Source organism: Sturnira hondurensis, unplaced genomic scaffold (genome assembly GCF_014824575.4).
Source record: "Sturnira hondurensis isolate 20B ecotype Veracruz unplaced genomic scaffold, ASM1482457v3 Scaffold0002840, whole genome shotgun sequence".
NCBI lineage: Eukaryota > Metazoa > Chordata > Mammalia > Chiroptera > Phyllostomidae > Sturnira > Sturnira hondurensis.
In genome coordinates, this window is record NW_028075471.1 from 30,698,457 (window position 1) to 30,714,274 (window position 15,818).

The 15,818-nt window shown below is 51.8% G+C and overlaps 1 protein-coding gene across 2 annotated transcripts in view; it reads right to left on the reverse strand.

The window, feature by feature from the left end:
• WIPF3 (WAS/WASL interacting protein family member 3) overlaps window positions 1-15,818 on the reverse strand; it is a 77,405-nt gene that overhangs the window by 2,227 nt on the left and 59,360 nt on the right. The window contains exons 5-9 of one of the 2 annotated variants that reach the window (XM_037041223.1): window positions 13,985-14,737; window positions 8,367-8,516; window positions 7,262-7,363; window positions 2,224-2,300; window positions 2-2,136 (exon numbers count right to left, since the gene is read on the reverse strand). In XM_037041223.1, coding sequence (XP_036897118.1) covers window positions 2,026-2,136; window positions 2,224-2,300; window positions 7,262-7,363; window positions 8,367-8,516; window positions 13,985-14,737 — 1,193 coding nt within the window. In that variant the 3' untranslated portion in view covers window positions 2-2,025. Of the gene's footprint in view, window position 1; window positions 2,137-2,223; window positions 2,301-7,261; window positions 7,364-8,366; window positions 8,517-13,984; window positions 14,738-15,818 lie in introns of those variants that run through there. The other variant, XM_037041224.1, reaches the window with a different exon arrangement.

Below are 15,818 nucleotides of genomic sequence, written 5' to 3' on the forward strand. Positions count from 1 at the left end.
ACACGACATGACCAGCTGGAGTGAGAAGACTCATCACACGCAGATGGCCCACCCCGGAGCTGGGCACTGAGGCTCTCCCATCATTTGCAAGGAGCTGATTTCACCCAGGGGGGTCACAGGTGGGAAAGGGATGAAATGAGACATGAGTTCATGGCACATGGGGACCCAATGCCATCTTATAAACATTGACAGGATCAAGCACCAGCAGATTCACTGGACAGGGAGCTCAGGAAAAGCAAAGAACTTGCTGGAGACCCTAAGACAAGGCGATGGGAAATAGACCCAGTGCCCAGGCCTTCCAGTTTCCAGCCCAGGGCCCCTGCCTGTGTGCACACCCCTGGGGCCCTGTATCCATAAAAGAACGCCCCCTGGGGCACGGTTTGCTCCATGTGGAACCCAGTGGTTTTGCTGGGCAATCGCTTTGTGTCTCACTGAAGTGAGAATGAGTCAAGATGATGTTCAGTGGGACATGAAGAAGGTCTTGGCTCTGGAATGACCAAGGCAGACTTCCCGATCCATCCTCAACTAGATATCTATGGGCTCAGTGATCTGGGTGCCGGCCTGCCACAAGGCCAGGGACCAGACTTTGCGCAGTGTCCGATCACACCTGCACATTTGAAGGGGAGGGTGACTCCTGTCCGGGCAACTTTAACACGCCAGGAGAAGCAGTGACCTACAGGGGGAGGAGCACTGGACGAGGACTCAGAGGTCTGGGCACGTGACTTTAGCAAGTTCCTTAACCCCTTGGAGCTCTGTTTTCTTATTTGAAAAAACAAACAAACAAACACATAGCACTAAAGGCATCCCTCCAGCTTCTATCACAGGATAAATGAAAGGGTGAAATGTGATAAGATACACAAGTTATCTGAAAAATATATAGAGAGTTATGCAATGCAGGGACTATTATTTGGATGATGACTACATGTCTCTGACCACAGGAGTAAGGTGTTCATGGTGGAAAACTCAGGAATTACAGAAATGAACTAGGAAGAAAATAAAACTCAGTGCTAACCTCCCAGAGCAAACGCCTGTGCACGGTTTGTCGTCTTCTGCCCTACTCATACAGAGCTCCTTCTCAGTGCAACCACATGCCCAGTTTGGAGCCTATGGCCCTCTGAGGATGGTCACTGCAACTCCTGGGGTAGCTGTGCCAGGAAAGGGGGCTGTGCTGTCCACCTTCAAGGAGCCCATCCCAGGAACCGCGTCCCTCCCTTCTCACATGACTCTCCTCAAGGTTCCACACAGCTGCAGAAGGGCCCAATTTCACAGCAGGTCACCATCTGTCACACAGAACGCCTAACAGGGGAGGATCTATTGGGTGTTTTCAAAGAAACAAAGGGTCTGTAAATATGAGACGTGACCACGTGTGGGGAGAGTCGTGATCTCTGCCCAGGTTAGGAGATGCTCCATCCAAGTTGCCCCACGTGAGAGTGAGGGCCTTTCTTGTCTTATCACATAGGCACCTGGCCCTCCTCCCACTTTCCTCTGGCCACCAGAACTTGAACTGTGCCAAACCGTGCCAAAATAAATGATAACACTGATGTCTAGATAGTATTAAACTTCAGATTTCCAAATTTAGAACATCAAATGATACCAAACCATAGTAACAGAATCCCTTCCCTTTAGTTAAAAGAAAACTTCTCTAAAAATATATTACATTTGTTCTCACGGATTCTTCTGGTCCTATCACCATGCCTAATATAACTACTTTGTACCATTCTCAAGACATGACAAATTGAATTTTTCCAATATTTTGTCAGCTCTTTTTATGTTTCACACATTCTTGTGTTCGCCAGAAACTTCAAATAAAAATGCTCTATAAAAAAGTAAACAAAAATTATAATATTGGTGGCGGGGCATAAGCTCCCAAGGTTATGAAACCTTGTCTTCTAGAGATGAGTGCCAACCCTGAATCTGTTTGGTAAGCATGACCCAGCTTCTCAGGCTTCTCAAGCCAATATAATGAGGAAAGAAGGAGTGGTGGGGGGCGGGGAACAGGGTGAATGTCCCAGAGTCCACGGGGCTCTAACTTGCTTCTGTAGGTGGTGGTCGTTCCAGGGAACCCCTCTCACTCTTTAGATGTTGACATCCTGAGTGCCATCCAGTAGGGAATACAGTACCCACAAGCGGCTTTCCCTGGGGAGATAGAGTCTGGGGAAACCGTGAGGCTGTTAGGGGAAAGCGCACCCTTGACACCTCTGAGAGACAGGAGGGCCGCGTTACCTGAGCGTTTCTGCTTTTGATGTCATCGGAGCTCTGCCCAGCGGCCTCGGCGTGGAGCCACGGACCAGGTGTCCGGCCTGAAAGGCACAGGGACGCTCTTACCATCTGCTGGCCCAGGGAGCGGCTGCGCACGTCTCAGCGACAGCGGGCTGGCCCGGCACTGGCTGCGGAGGCAGCACCGGGACCGCAGCAACCTGAGCCGGTCAACCCGAAACCTCCAGGCTGCTGGCCCCGGCTGCGTGTTTCCACTGCGGCTTCTCTGGGCCAGGCCATGACGACAGAGGCGTCATGTTCTATATGCGGTGGGCGGGGGAACAAGGCACTAAGACCTGACATCTCCATGCATGTGAAAGCATCCTAGCTCGGAGCAAACCACCGTCTCCAGCCCCGGAGATGAGCCGCGCCCTGAGCTAGACTCTTAAGCAGAGAGCGACAGATAAGTGCGCCCTGGCAGAATGAGGCTCTGTTCCCCTGGGGCCCAACTCATTCTTAAACACGTGACATGCTACACATTATACAAGTTGTATATAAATGCATTCTCATAAATGAGAATTCCAAGAACGCAGGACAACATAACAGGAAAAAGAAAACCAACCGGAAGTGGCTCTGCCCTCCCTCCCCCTCCCGATTCTCTACCCCAGAGGCCCCGCGGCTCCAGGTGTGCTGTTTATTCCTCCGGACATGTTTCCCCTTGGGCAGCCACTGTGCATGTGTGTGCGTGTGTGCAGGTGTACGGTGTGGTTGGGCTAGCCAAGTCTGAAATCCAAATCCCTATATCTTAAATCCAAGGTCCTGCAAGACCTTGTCCTGTGCGTCAGGTGTTCCGAAAGGTGGCCTGGGTGTTGCTTTCTCTGCTGCTTTCGGTGGGAGACTTTTCTGTCCTGCTTGGGCCATGGACTAGGAATTAAATACCCGTGTCCCCGAGCCCTCCAAATGGCTTGGGCTGTTGCGCTCCTTAGAAAGAGCCGTGAAACGCAGGAACAGTCAGCACGGGTGGGCTTTCCTAGCAAAAACCTGGTAACCGCCTGTGTTTGGTGAAAGCATGTAGGACATGCAAGGCTTGTTGTCAGGTGATGGAGTCGTGAGGAGCTGTGTGAACGTTGAGAAAGACACAAATAACTGGGGGTGACATTGAAAGGCAGGAGAGAAAAGCAGGCCAGAAATCATATAAATAGAATGACCTCAACTATTTTAAAATGCTCAAACATATACGTAATATCCCGAATGGATTCCTCCTGGATTAATGGGTTGTCTTTAATCTCTATAAACACACTTTTCAAGTTGTCTGCAGTGAGCTTGGAAGGCATCCGAGGCAGCTGTTCAGGTAAGACACGGTTTTTAAGAGGAACTGCCCCACAGAAGGGCCTCTACAGCTTAGAAACCATGGATCCGGCAGGCATCGGCACTTTTATTAAAATGCTTTTTAAATCGAGGAGTGCGTTTGTTGTGGGATAAAGATGTACCCAAGTAAATGACAGAGGGAGTGCTAGATTTTCAGCCAGTTTATTAACTAATTACAAAGTCAAAAGACACTCATACAAGCCCTGACCTAATTGCGGGTGGCAGTATGACCTTGAAGTGACCATTGTGAGGTCTAAAAACCTCCAGGCTACTATAGGCAGGGCTCCCTCCTGGCTCCTTTGGGGCTGGCTGATCGGGCCTGTGTGCTGTGGGCTGTTCAACAGCATCCTGGGTCTCCACCCACGGGATGCCGGTACTCCATTCTCTGTGCCCCAGACGGCCTGGAAGAACTGTCTCCAGACAGCGCCCAACGTCCCCTGGGGGAGGAGCACCCCCACTGGAGAATCACTGGGCAATACAGCAGGCTTCCCTGTAGGTCGGCAGTGGGCCCTGTTTTCACAAAACCCTCCTGGAAACAATAGCAGAGCTAAAGGAGAACCACTCTCTCCATAAAACAAGGAGAAACTCTGCATCTCTCCTCACGCAGCATTGATGGGAATGGAAAATGGAAAACGCTACAGTGGTTCCTCAAAAAATCGAAAGCAGGCGTTCCCTGGGACCCAGCAATTCTACTTCTGGGTGTGCACACGAGAGAATTAAAAGCTGGGTCTCAAAGAGACAACTACGCCCATGTTCATGGCAGCATTTTCACAAGAGCCAAAAGGCAGAGGCCCTCCAGGCGTCCCCTGAGGGAAGCGTGGATCGACCGAACATGGCATGCCCATACAGTGGGACATTACGGAGCCTAAAAAGGGAAGACAACTCTGGCACGTGCTAGAATACAGGTGGCCCTTGAGGGCACGACGCTAAGTGACATAAACCAGTCTCAAAAAGCCAGCCTCTAACAGATTCCACTTCCATGAGGCACCAAGAGTAGTAAGACCCATAGAGTCGGAAAACAGAAGGGGGATTGCCAGGGGCTGGGCGAGGGGCGATGGAGAGTCATGGAGGGATGGAGAGTTTTAGTTCTGCACAAGGAAAGGGGCTTTGGAGAGTGTTTGCACGACGATGTGAGTGTACCTAACACTGCTGAACTGTGTGTACACTGAAAAAGGTTTGGATGGCAAATTTCATGTTAGGTATTTTTAGTTAAAAAACGGAAGGAGGCTTTAGGGTATCTGTGTGGTGTGTGTTTGTCAGAAGGAGAGAGAAGCAGGCGGCAGGCGGGGGGGCAGGCAGAACTGCCCCACGAGAGCGTGCAAACACACTCATGCGGGAGAACAGCATCGTCTCCCAAACCACGGAGAACTCCCATCTGGGGGAACCAGACTACTGCCTAGCAGGAGGAACACTGCGAGGAGAAACGCAGTTGGGCAGGCATGACCCAAAGCAGACTCGCACTAATATAATGAACAAGGCTCTATACCCTATGGCTCCCCGGGACGGCGGGGACGAGCTGACGCAATTGTGCCAGTGGGTTGTGGAGGTATTCCTCATCTGCCNGGTATTTTTAGTTAAAAAACGGAAGGAGGCTTTAGGGTATCTGTGTGGTGTGTGTTTGTCAGAAGGAGAGAGAAGCAGGCAGCAGGCGGGGGGCAGGCAGAACTGCCCCACGAGAGCGTGCAAACACACTCATGCGGGAGAACAGCATCGTCTCCCAAACCACGGAGAACTCCCATCTGGGGGAACCAGGCTACTGCCTAGCAGGAGGAACACTGCGAGGAGAAACGCAGTTGGGCAGGCACGACCCAAAGCAGACTCGCACTAATATAATGAACAAGGCTCTATACCCTATGGCTCCCCGGGACGGCGGGGACGAGCTGACGCAATTGTGCCAGTGGGCTGTGGAGGTATTCCTCATCTGCCAGTCACCAATGCCATTTCTGCTCTGCAGGATGTCAGTTCACTCGGTAGGTTTTCTCTCCTCCGCCTCCTCCTCCCTCTTCTTTTTCTACTGCACCTACTTAAGCATCAGGAGGTTGTATTTCGGCCTGGGCACTGATTTGAACATTTCTTCAGGATGAGAGGAACACAGCATGGCCTGCCAGCCATGCCCTCCTGGCGAGCTGTGGGGGGGCACAGCTTTTTTTTTTTGTTTTTTTTTTGTATTTTCAGGGATAGGACTGGGCACCATGGGCTCAAACACAGATACTTCCCATTAAAATTGCCTGAGTCTGAACGTTGAAGGACTCCGCGGCTCATTATTAGGAAAGGCTGCCACAAAGAGAGATTTTTAAGAATCTCCTCTTCTGGGTTGGTTTACGGCAGAGGTCATCAAAGTATGGCCAGCAGACCAAATCCAGCCAGCACCTATGTTTATAAATCAAGAGTTACGGGAAGATGGCCATGCTCATTCATCCACTTACTGTCCATGGCCGCTCCCATGTGGAAACAGCAGAACCAGGTAGTAGTGGCAGAGACCATGTGGCCTGCAGAGCCTCACATGTGCCGTCACTGTCTTTTTAGAGAAAATGTTTGCTGGCCTTTGGTTTAATGTAGGGGTCAGCAAGCAAAAAGCCTCCAGGAGCCAGGAGGTCACAGCATTCACTTGGTGCGGTCTGGGTGCATCAGAGGGCAGGCGGGTTTGTGGCATGAAGGTGGACAGGTGCAAACCAGCAGGAAACCGAACCCCAGAGAAGGGACCTCCCCCTGGTCCCCGTGAAAGAGACTCATGGAGTTTCTGGTCTGGGGCTAATCCCAGACACCAGCGATTGTGCAATTTTCCATGCTGGCCCGCTGAAGTCCGAAATGGGGGCCTCACTCAGCTTGTGGGCAGGAACACATCCAGCCCTCACTGCATGCTGTTGACTCTGTCCCATCTCACCAGCTGCTACCCAGTCAGACTGGCTCAGCACCTGGTTGTTCTCAGCACCTGAGAACTGGTTCGCATTTTAACTAACAGACAGCATCACTGTGCCATCCACACCCCGCCTTGCTTTTCTCTGCTGCCTGTGTTTCTGAAGTACTTGCCTCGCTGGCCTCTGGGCCTGAGGGGCAGGCCGGCCAGCCTCTCCCTCTGCTACTCCTGGGCTGAGTGGCAGCCTGGCCACACAATGAAACCAGAGGGAAGCAGTGCTCACTGGGCTGAGACTTTTAGCCTTGGCTGGACACTGGCGTCACCCGGCAGCTTTCACAATGTCTGACGCCCTGGTCCTACCCCGGTGTTCTAATTTAGTTGGTCCAGATGCAGCCTGGCCTTTTGGGTTTTTAGGTTCTCTAGGTCATTCGGATGTGTACTGAGGCTGAGAACTGTTGGCTTGAGCACACTCTCCATTTCACGGTCTGCCAGAGTTCCACATTGGGGCTTTCGGGTTCTTCCCGGGCTACTAATGCAAAGTTCCTGACCCCATTTTCCTTGGGGCATTCAGATCCCTAGTCCAAAATCCCAGACAGGGGAGTGGTAAGTGGTATATTCCCCCAAATCTGATGCTAAACACTGAAGGCTGGTATTCTGTAACAGCCTCTAAATGAACCCTTGGGGCCTGGGGCACATGAATGTCCCAACGCTTCCAGGAGTATGAATGGCACTGCTGTTCAGGACATGAGATGACAGACGGCCTGCGGCCGACTGATGCACACCAGGCACAGCTTTCGGAGGGTCAGGGAAGTGCAGGGGTCCTCGCCAGGCGGTACTCACTTCTGGGGATCTTGCTGGGGTAAACCTTCTGGCTTGGTTTGTACTCATCCGGAGGAGGGAAATCTTCCACGGAATGGAACGTGAATTTAGACTCAAAGTCATCTGCACACAGAAAACGGCAAAGTTGCTCTGGTTACTGTGATGATCCGAGGTTCGCCTGCCTGGTGCCAGGGTGTCCATGGCAGGGTTAGTCCCCCAAGGCCGCCTTCCACTTCTCAATTTTTACTCTTTAGCTGGGACAAGGGGACTTGGGAAATAGTGAAATTAATACACTCTCCCCATCACCCACCCACCTTATATCCACTAATATCTTCAGGAAGCTTCTAAAGAGCCACAGGGCGATGCAGGGCCCAGAGTCGGAGGTGGAGAACATGGTGGCTCCAGGGACAGCAAAGCCCCACAGCCTGAAGCCTCCCTGAGCTCCTGGGAGGGCCTGGGTTGGGAGGACGGGCCTGGGTTGGGAGGATGGGCCTGGGTTGGGAGGGTTCTGCCTGAGTGGGCAGAACAGGGGTCCTGGGCCTGACTGCTGACATGGAGCATGGCCTGTGTCCAGTTGCAGGCCTGGGCCCCCAGAGCAAACAGGTTCTGTCCTGAGCTCTTGATGGAAGAGAAGGGGGTGTGTGGCCCTTTCATGGATCGCATCCCTGCCTTGCAGTCTAGGATTTCTGACCGACAGTAGCTCAACCCACAAAGGGATGCAAAGATTTCTGGTCACACCTGACCCCATGTCAATTTCTGCCCTATCTTCATATTTTTGCTCTAACTGGCCCCCTGCCGGCCAGACCTCCTGTCCATCCGTTCACTGTGTCTAAATCACACTATTCGTTCAGCCTTAGGCATGGATTTCTCCATGGAGACAGACACACCGTTAAAATGTTGGTTTTCTTCCCACTCTAAACTCAGTCAGAAGGTTAGGAGTAGGTTCTGGAGCCCTGCAGAAAGCCTCCAGAGAAACCCTTTATTTAACACGAGCTGCGGTCTATTCTATGCTACCATGAGTCCCCTGTTCTGGCAAAGCATGTGCCCAGGGCTGGCGTGCTCCTGCTGGGCGGTGGGAGCCACCTCCCCACTGGCAGCCAGCATGGCAGCTGGTGGCCCCACTCACCGATGATGTGCAGGTTCCCGTTCCGCAGCTGGCCCCCGGGCTGCTGTGTCTGGGTCCAGCCTGGGATCTGCTGGCTCCTGCTTGAAAGCTCCGTGGTGGGTGATCTCGCAGGAGGAGCCGGTGGTGGATTTAGCTTTGCCCCACTGGTGCCTGACAGAGAAGATGGCAGATCATTCAGATACAGGAGTGAATGGGGACAGTGGATGCTATAACCTTCTGGGAGGGGTGAGCAGAAGGGCAGCCTCCGGAGACAACCCGCTTGGGACCGAATCCAGTTCTCCTGCTGGGATAACAACACACCCTCTCTGTGCCTCAGTTTTCTCCTCTGTCAAGTGGGAATGAGAATAGGGCACACGCGTCCCAGCGTTGTTGAGAGGCTTAAATGAGGTAATTTGAGTCAAGTCGCAGGTAGTGAGGGCTCAATAAATGTTAGCTGCGGTGATAACCTCAATAACAATGACAATCCTCAGCATCAGATGGCACAGCCCCCAACACGGGAACCACTGCAGAGTCCCCAGAAAGGGAAGAGAAAGGAAAGGACTCCAGGACTCTCTCCATGGTTCTAACCCTGGGAGAAAGCTTCCAGTTCTTGGGAGCAGCCCCAGCCCCTTGAACTCTGGGCTGGGTATCTGGGTCCTGGTCTCGTGGTCCCAGTGTGGGTTGGACACGTGACCAAGAGGTGACAGACTGGGGGCGCAGCTCAGAAGGAGGTGATCTTGCACGGGGTGCTGGCAGTGGATTTAGCTTGCTCCCACTGGTGCCTGAGCCGTCTGTAGGTGAGGCTCGGGGGAGGCTAGAGGAAAAGCTGTTGGGGGGCTTGCTCCAGCCCCTGTTTCTGCTCACACCCTCTCCCCTGCATCGCAGACCCTCATTGCTCTCTCCCATCTGAAGCCACCTGCCCCCCGGGGCCCCACTCCAATCCTACTGGCCTCAATGAACCGTCCCCGATGACCACTGTGGGTGGTGTGCACTCCTTTGCCAGAACTCTGTCTGACTCACTGGCAGCCAATAGCCACTGTCCTGCCTGTTGGTACAGGCAGGGGTTCTGCTCACTCCACTTCACGAAATAATGTGACTGCTCCGCTATTATTGTGCCAGGATGTTCATAATTACAGCCTCTTTCTCTCCTACCCCTGGCTGAGAAAAAATTACCCTCATGCTGTTCATGGAAAACTAGGGTTCACGTCCAAAGATACAGTGAAAGGGGCCGGACAAGCATCTGTTCTTGGCTTTGAGTTTCCTGCTGTGGAGCAGGCCACGGTGCCAGCTGGCGCAGCTGTGCTCTCTCACCTGCCACCATCAGGGCTCCTCCCCCTACAGGCCCCACCCAGACCAGCTGCAGCTGGAGACCCAGTGCAGAAGGCAGTTCCCAGTTCCTACCAGTTCCTACCATCTGCTGAGCCCCTGGTACCCTGCCCCCTTACCCCCCACTTCTGAGCTGTGCCCCCAGTCTGTCACCTCTTGGTCACATCTCCAACCCACACTGGGACCACGAGACCAGGACCCAGATACCCAGCCCAGAGTTCAAGGGGCTGGGGCTGCTCCCAAGAACTGGAAGCTTTCTCCCAGGGTTAGAACCATGGAGAGAGTCCTGGAGTCCAGCCCAAAGAGGCACTGTGATGGTCCCACCTTCTGATACAAGTAGAGCCACCTGGCACCTGGCTCTGTGCCCAGATTCACGCTGCCAGCTTCCCTCCCCAGATCTGGGCATGGGCCTTGCATTTCATGATGGAGCCACAGCTGGAACCTGCGCAAGCCTGGGACTGCGGGGTCACAGGAGGACACGGGACACATGTGCATGTGGGCCCATGCCTGTGGGTGGGCAGTGTCCCACACTCTGCTTCCTTCAAGCTTAAAAAAAAAAAAAACCCTTATCCTTCCTACCCTTGCTGGTCTGCCCTTCCCTGTACCAGGATCCATTCGGATTTACTAGCTCCCACAAGCAGACTAAAGGGGCCGAGCCGCTGCCGGCTCCCTTCTGGGTGGAGAGCTGCCTTCCGCGTGGTAAGAGAGACGGAAGGGAAATAACCCGAGCCCCAGCTACAGGCACATTTCCTCATTTAATGCACATAACAATCCGACGGGAGGTGTGCTATTATTATTTCCATTTGTCAGACAAAAAGAGGGCGAAGGGCAAGAAGGGTTGGGAAACCTGGCATGAGTTACACCGGAGGAGGAACCAGGCTTCGGACTCGGAGGTCTCTGAATGGAGAGCACTGGGTCTTTAATGTCCCCACACAGGGAACATTTAAGAAGGACACGGTCAGAAGGGGCTTGCTGGCTCTAATGCTGGCCCCATGTAAACAGTAGGTTGAGAGGAGAATGATTAAAACCTTATCTCTTGTGACTCAGAGCCTTAAAAACATCCTTGCTCTTTGTACCACGGATTGCCTCTCAGAAACCTATCTTAAAAATCTCTGAAACAGAGACTGTAATTGCTGTGAAAGTATCTCCTGCAGCAACTCATGTGTTACTCATGATAAGGAAAAATGGAATCAACTTCAATATCTAACATTAGAAATATGGTATATACTGATTATCATATTAATATACTTAGACACTTTTACGATTTGACATTGTTTTTAACATTAAATAAAACCAGAATAGACAGTAGTGTATACAAAATAGTATTAATTATGTAAATATATAGATATAGAATGTATATAGATACATTATATAATTATAGTAAACATATAGATATAGAATGCCTCTATATATTTACATAATTAATACTATTTTGTATATACTACTGTCTATTCTGGTTTTATTTAACATTAAAAACAATAAATACAAAAAAAGAAAAAAACCATCCAAAAATGACAGTTATTTGTCTGTGATATTACTGTGGGCAATTTAAAGGTCTTTTTATTGCTTTTCAATGAGCTTGTGTTATTTTTAACACAAGGCAATACATTTAAGAAACTTTATGGGACTTCCACCAAGATGCAGGCGTAGGTGGAAACACTGTGCCTTCTCTCACAACCAAGTTTGAATATAACAAAGGTTTGGAGAAAAAAGACACAGCCAAAGGACAGAAAACCAAACTATACGGAAGTCCGACAACCAATGAACCGTTCAACAGGGACTGGTAAAGGGGGGCAGAGCCAGCAGCAGAGCAGGGTCAGGCAGGAAGGATCCCCCAACTCCAGGAGCCCAAGCAGCCAGGGTTGCATCGGGTGGACCCAGTGAGGGCGCAAGGCGGCAGGCTGACTGTGGTCACACATTCGCGTGCAGATGAACCAGCAGAGGAGTGAGCAGTGAGACGGACCGCGCAGGCCCCAGCAGCAGGAAACGGCAGAGGGGACTGCCATTGCCACTCTTGGACCCCGCCCCCACATACTGCGTCACAACCCAATGACTGAGTTGCCCCGCCCTGGTGAACACCTAGGGCTCTGCTCCTCATACGTAACAGGCACGAACAGTCCAAAAGATGGCTCAAGAAGAACTCAAAGCCCCAGAGCCGGTAACGCTAAGTGACCAGGAAATAGCGAACCTCTCAGATGCACAATTCAAAACACTGGTGATCAGAATGCTCACAGAACTGGTTGATTTTAGTCACAAATTAGAGGAACATATGAAGGCTAAACTAATTGAAATGAAGGGAGATGCACAGGAAACCAATAGTGATGGAAAGGAAACTGGGACTCAAATCAATGGAATGGACCAGAAGGAAGAACAAAACATCCCACCAGAAAGGAATGAAGAAATGAGAATTCAAAAAAATGAGGAGAGGCTTAGGAACCTCCAGGACATCTTTAAACATTCCAACATCCGGATTATAGGGGTACCAGAAGGGGGAAAGAAACAGCCACGAGTGGAAAACTTATTTGAACAAATAATAAAGGAGAACTTCCCCAGTCTGGCAAAGGAAATAGACTTCCAGGAAATCCAGGAAGCTCAGAGAGTCCCAAAGAAGTTGGACCCAAGAAGGAACACACCAAGGCACATCATAATTACATTAGCCAAGATTAAAATGAAGGAGAGAATCCTAGAAGCAGCAAGAGATAAGGGGATAGTCACCTACAAAGGAGTTCCCTTCAGTCTGTCAGTGGATTTCTCAAGAGACCTTACAGGCAAGAAGGGGCTGGAAAGAAGTATTCCAAGTCATGGAATCCAAAGACTTACATCCAAGATTGCTCTATCCAGCAAAGCTTTCATTTAGAATGGAAGGACAGATAAAGGTCAGATAAGGTCAAATTCAAGGAGTTCATCATCACCAAGCCCTTATTATATGAAATGTTAAAGGGACTTATCTAAGAAAAAGAAGATAAAAAATATGAACAGTGAAAGGACAGCAAACTCAGTTATTAACAACCACACCTAAAACAAAAGCAAACCAAGAGGACAGCTAGATCAGGAGCAGAACCATAGAAATGAAGAACACATGGAGGGTTAGAAGCAGGGGAGTGGGAGGAGGAGAAGGGGGGAGAAGGTACAGGAAATAAATAGCATAGACAGTAGGTAGAAAATAGATAGGGGGAGGGCAAGAATAGTAGGGGAAATATAGAATCTAAAGAACTTAAGACACATGGTCATAAACTAAAGTGGGGGAGAATGGTGGGGGGTGTGCAGGGTAGAGGGGAATGAAGTGGGGGGAATAGAACAACTGTAATGGTATAATCAATAAAATATATTAAAAAAAAGAAAGAAACTTTATGCATCAGAGGATTTTCTGAAAGACCAAAGAATATGTGCATAAGTGTAGATGGGTGTGTAGGGGTGTGGGTGTATTTTTAAAAAATAAATTGGGCATTTATGGTGTTTTTTAGTGTGTTTGCGTGCATGGATGAGTGTGTGTGGACATGTGGGGGTTCCCGTTCAGGAGGCCCCCAAAAGTGAGTGAGGCCGCTCCACTGTGCAGACACCCGTCCTGGGCATGTGCACCCCACTGCTGCAGGGGTGAGGGCTTACTCTTAACACAGGGCTGAAAATACTGACCCTCAGTTTTCTGGTGTCAGCAGGAGAATCTGCCTCCCCCACAAGGGGGTCGCCCAGAATGCTAATCCAATCTACGGAGGGCCTGTGACCATTCTGGCTGGAAGCCGGCCTGGAATAACGCAGGGAAATTAAGCAGGAGGGCTGGTTCTGGAACAAGTGCACCCACTGTCCCCTTCAGCCCCAGGGCAAGGATGAGGATGACCTTCCTCAAGATTTCCAGGCTGTCAGGCCTTGCTCCAACAACCGCCCGGGGCGGCGGGGGGGGAGGGGGGGACTACTGCCATTCCCATTTCACAGAGGGGGAGAAAGAAGCACAGAGAGGCTAGGTGAGTGTCCAGGGTCACACAGTGAGTACTAGCAAGGCGATCTAGGCCAGAACCCCTGACCTGTGGTCTGCATGCCCTAGGACAGGCCTTCCAGCCTCCCCTACTCTCGGTTTCCTGTCTCTAACATGAATACTCCCAATGTAAAGTCCCACAGCGAATCCTTATTGCCCTCCACAGGGCCAATGAATAGCTAGGTCTGCTCTAACCCCAAATCCTGCGTCAAGACCTCGCAAGGTATTCCCCAGTGGCTCACAGGAGCAGGCCTCTGGCTGTGGCCCTAGTACCTCCTCAACATCTGGCCATGGCAAGTGGTCCTCTGATGGAACCACCCCAGACCAGAGCAGCTGTGCTCACCTGGGCCTCGGCCGGGCCTCTTCTTCTGCAGGAACGGCTGCGATCCAGGAGGCGCGGGCGGAGTGGGCAAGGCTTGTGTGCTGGGCTTCAGTGGCTGAGCCTGGAAGCTGGGGGACTTGGGGGGCAGTGGGGGTGGGGCTTCACTGCTGTTGTTAGGGCCTGGCATAGGGGGCACAGGCACCAAGGACCTCGGGGTGCATGAGGCATAAAAGGGAAGTGGGGGTGGGGGTGGTGGGGGAGGTGGGGCAGAAGGCTCCAGAGCATCTTGAGTAGGGCTGGCAGCATCCGCATTGAGTCCGGGGTATCCGCAAGGTGGGAGGAGAGGGAGCGGGGGTGGGATGGGTGGCAAATGCAAGGGGGCTAGCTGAGGCTTCACTGTCTTGTCACTGAGAATGGAATTCTGGGGAAGAGGGGGTGGGGTTGGGGGAGGTGGCGGAGGGGGAGGTGTGGAGGGTGGAGGGGGGGTCACTCCCATATTACCTTTGGTCTGTGAGCCAGGTGGGGACATTAGGGGAGCTTTGATGGCAGAGGAAGAGGGCAGGGGTGGGGGTAAGGGTGGGGGAGGTGGGGGTGGGGTGGGAGGAGGTGGGGCAGGCACGCTGGGGCGAGGAGGGATGGTTCTGGCAGCTCCATGCGCCTCAGAGGCATTGCCTAGCCTGGGAGATGCTGGGAGGTTAAACGGTCCACTGATAGTTTTGGTGGGAAGCCGAGGAGAAGGTGCTCGGGAGCCAGGGGCCTGCCCTGTCTTGCCACCTGGAAATGAGATACGTTCTGAGTTAGAGTAGCAACAGAGGAAAAAGAAATCCCAAGTGTGTGGGCAGTAATGACCAAGGCTCTCAAGTGTGATGTCGTGGAACTGCAGGTGATGCTTTCCCCTGCACATCCCCTGAGAGGCCTCAAGTGCAACAGCTGCCACACTAGAGGGCTGGCTGGACCAGCCCCAAGCTCCTTGCCAGCATCATGGTGCTGTCAGGCCACCAGCCTTCCTGCTGCATCCCACCGTGGCTCTCATCTGCCAAGGTCTCCCAGGCTCCCAGACCAGGGCAACGGACTCTTCCCACCTCCCCTGCCCTTCCTCATCTCAAGGTCACCTCACACTCATCACTCTTACCCACTAGGTCCATCAGCCCTTATGTCTTAGTCTGGGTCCTCAGGTGCCAACCACAGTCTCCTGGTAGGGAGGTGTTCCTCACTCCCAGCATTTGTGAACAAGGACTTTGTTTCTGCATCAAGAGCAGAAGCTTCATGCTCTGAAGCCAGTGGGAAGACCCTGCCTTGGGGATCCAGTTCCAATGACCTTGAACCTCCCACTCCTTTGGCCTCTGGAAGTTCCCAGCTCCCTTTCCCAAAGATGTGTTCCTGTCTCTAAGGTGGTCGCTGTCTCCTGGTCTCCTGGCTTCCTCACCCTGTAGATTCTCCACCATATTGACCCCAGTTTGAAATCCAGCAGCTCGTGAATTCAACGATGACAAATTGCCTCCAGAAAGCACTCATGTTTGGTGGCCTTCATGGAAGACTGGTGAAGAGGGTGCTCCCTGGGAGTGGCCCAGTCGCACTGCACACCCTTTTGACACACCATTAGGGTTTTCCCTTTTGTCCCTGCCTAACGAGAAAAAGGCCCCTCTCCCCGTGTCCTGTACAGAAGTTCTGTGATCTATGCATATGTAAGCCTCCATTTAGGACGCATTAAAAATATTTCTTCCCAACAGGCACAGTGCTGTCTCAAAGGGGAATTCTGGGGACTATGTTTTCCCCTGTCTCCACCCCTTTCCATTCTATAATCCCCAAGAAAACACGTGGAAACCCCTTGAAAGCATGCTTGCTTCCCATCCCT